The sequence below is a fragment of the Limulus polyphemus genome, unplaced genomic scaffold (assembly GCF_000517525.1).
Source record: "Limulus polyphemus unplaced genomic scaffold, Limulus_polyphemus-2.1.2 Scaffold7237, whole genome shotgun sequence".
Taxonomy (NCBI): Eukaryota; Metazoa; Arthropoda; class Merostomata; order Xiphosura; family Limulidae; genus Limulus; species Limulus polyphemus.
The window spans coordinates 17,931-20,957 of NW_013672847.1; the positions used below are offsets into that span (position 1 = coordinate 17,931).

Below are 3,027 nucleotides of genomic sequence, written 5' to 3' on the forward strand. Positions count from 1 at the left end.
ATGGCAGAATTGTCTAGCTAGTTAACATCTATGCAACACTTCTGATACTGAATGTGTGGCAGAATTGTCTAGTTAGTTAACATCTAGCTATGTAACACTTTTGATACTGAATGTGTGGCAGAATTGTCTAGTCAGTTAACATATATGTAACACCTCTGATACTGAATGTATGGCAGAATTGTTTAGTTAGTTAACATCTATGTAACACCTCTGATACTGAATGTATGGCAGAATTGTCTAGTCAGTTAATATATAGCTATGTAACACCTCTGATACTGAATGTGTGGCAGAATTGTCTAGTCAGTTAATATATAGCTATGTAACACCTCTGATACTGAATGTGTGGCAGAATTGTCTAGTCAGTTAACATCTTTGTATGTAGATGCATGAAATGTTTAAATTACAAATGATCCTGAATATAAGTATTTTTTCAAAAGTATTTCAAAATGTAATAATTATTTACACTTGTGATCTTCCCCATAAGAGTCTTTTACTTAGTTTATCATTTTTCTTTTAACTCCTATTTTCAGGATGCAGCATCCACACACCCATTTACAAAAATATTCTTGATTACATTCAAATATGTTTTTAATTAGATGAAGTTTCTTGTATCACAATTGGATATATTTTATGAAATGAAGATTCTTGTATCACAGTTGAATATGTTTTATTTCGTACGGTTGAAAGTTGGAGAAATTAATATTTATACTTACTTTATGTCCAGGCATTGAAGGAAGAAGAAAAACAACAGAGAGAAGCCAAAAAGTTGCTTTCCATGGATGAACGGGACCGGCCTTATAACAGTATGTATGAAGCCAAGGCTATAACAGAAGAGGAAATGGAAGCTTACTTTATGAAAAGACTCCGACCAGAAGACCCCATGGCTGCATTCCTTGGAAACTAGCAAGCAGCCTGCTAAACCTGCTGTTAGACAGTTTCCAAAGCATATAACTAATATCTTTAAAAGAACTTGGGTAGTTTGTCTGTTTTGAAACAGGTATTAAACTTAAGACTTGAGAATAGTTGTGACAGTTTATCATCCTCGGGTCCAGAAATGAAGAAAGTTTGATGATGTTTTCAAGAATTGGAACAATGGCTCTTGTTTTAACCAGGTCAGCTCAATGTTTGCTTTTAGGGGGTGGAAACAAGCTACAAATTATATGTTTGTATGAGGAAGAAGAACATTGGGATACAACATTGTTAAAGTCATGAACGTGTGAGTTTCTCTATCATTGTCTTGTAAAGAAACGATTTCTTTCTCTTAAAGTTATTTCAATCTTAATAAATCTACACATAATTTGAAATATATTCATAAAATGTTTGTTTAATGGTTTATAGAGATGAACCAAGAACATCACTACGTGATTGATGTAAGACCATCAGAAATGATTTTACTAGTAAACCTAAGTTGAGTATTTCTGCTTTAGAAGTTCAAAGCTCAAGATATAAAATGTGTTAAATGAGGCTTATTGCTGTGGAGTTTCTTAATTAGATGATTGGTTCATTTGTTTTGGTATACACATTCTTGACATTATTTGAAGTGTACATTTTTGTATTACATGTGTAATTTCATTACACCTCCAATATGAAGTAAGATAAGGTTCTAAATTTACTCAAAAAAAACGAGAAGGATTGAATGGTTAACATTCATTTCATGGTGTTGTGTGTCTGAATAAGTGTACAGTAAAACCAAAGTTAGAATTGTACAAATGTTAAAGGTAATAATAAGAAACAAAAATGTGACATGTAAATATGGAATTACTTGAATATTTACTTCTCAGTAGACTTAGGATGTGTATCTATTTTGTTTAAACTGTACTGTATATCATACAGAACTTACATGTTTATTTTGTTTTTAAATACACATCATTTAATGTTAACTTACTGTTCCTCTTCTGTATTGAATAGCTTTGTATTCTAATAAAAAAATTTTCAAAGTGTGTCTGAACGAAAATGTTTTGAGACATCAGCAGTTGTTAGCTGTTTAAACCACTGATCTATATAAATATAATAGTACTGTCTATTGTATGTCCATCTAACTACTTCTATATAAATATAATAGTACTGTCTATTGTATGTCCATCTAACTACTTCTATATAAATGTAATAGTACTGTCTATTGTATGTCCATCTAACTACTTCCATATAAATATAATAGTATTGCCAGTTGTATGTTCATCTAACTACATCTATATAAATGTAATAGTACTGTCTATTGTATGTCCATCTAACTACTTCTATATAAATGTAATAGTACTGTCTATTGTATGTCCATCTAACTACTTCCATATAAATATAATAGTATTGCCAGTTGTATGTTCATCTAACTACATCTATATAAATGTAATAGTACTGTCTATTGTATGTCCATGTAACTACTTCTATATAAATATAATAGTACTGTCTATTGTATGTCCATGTAACTATTTCTATATAAATATAATAGTACTGTCTATTGTATGTCCAAGTAATTACTATATAAATATAATAATACTGTCTATTGTATGTCCATCTAACTACTTCTATATAAATATAATAGTACTGTATATTGTATGTCCATCTAACTACTTCCATATAAATATAATAGTACTGTCTATTGTATGTCCATGTAACTACTTGTATATGAATATAATAGTACTGTCCATTGTATGTCCATCTAACTACTTCCATATAAATATAATAGTATTGTCAGTTGTATGTTCATCTAACTACTTCTATATAAATATAATAGTACTGTCTATCGTATGTCCATGTAACTACTTCTCTATAAATATAATAGTACTGTCTATTGTATGTCCATCTAACTACTTCCGTATAAATATAATAGTACTGTCAGTTGTATGTCCATCTAACTACTTCTATATAAATATAATAGTACTGTCTATTGTATATCCATGTAACTACTTCTATATAAATATAATAGTACTGTCTATTGTATATCCATGTAACTACTTCTATATAAATATAATAGTATTGTCAGTTGTATGTTCATCTAACTACTTCTATATAAATATAATAGTACTGTCT

General features: G+C 29.5%; 1 protein-coding gene across 1 annotated transcript in view; it reads left to right on the top strand.

Annotated features, from left to right (window-relative positions):
* Positions 1-1,940, top strand: part of LOC106474449 (pre-mRNA-splicing factor SLU7-like) — a gene marked incomplete at its 5' end in the record, with an annotated part of 18,855 nt that extends 16,915 nt beyond the window's left edge. The window contains one exon of the mRNA XM_013935142.2: positions 725-1,940. Within this exon, the coding sequence (XP_013790596.1) occupies positions 725-904 (180 nt within the window). The remainder of the gene's footprint in view (positions 1-724) is intronic.
* Positions 1,941-3,027: the final 1,087 nt, after the last annotated feature.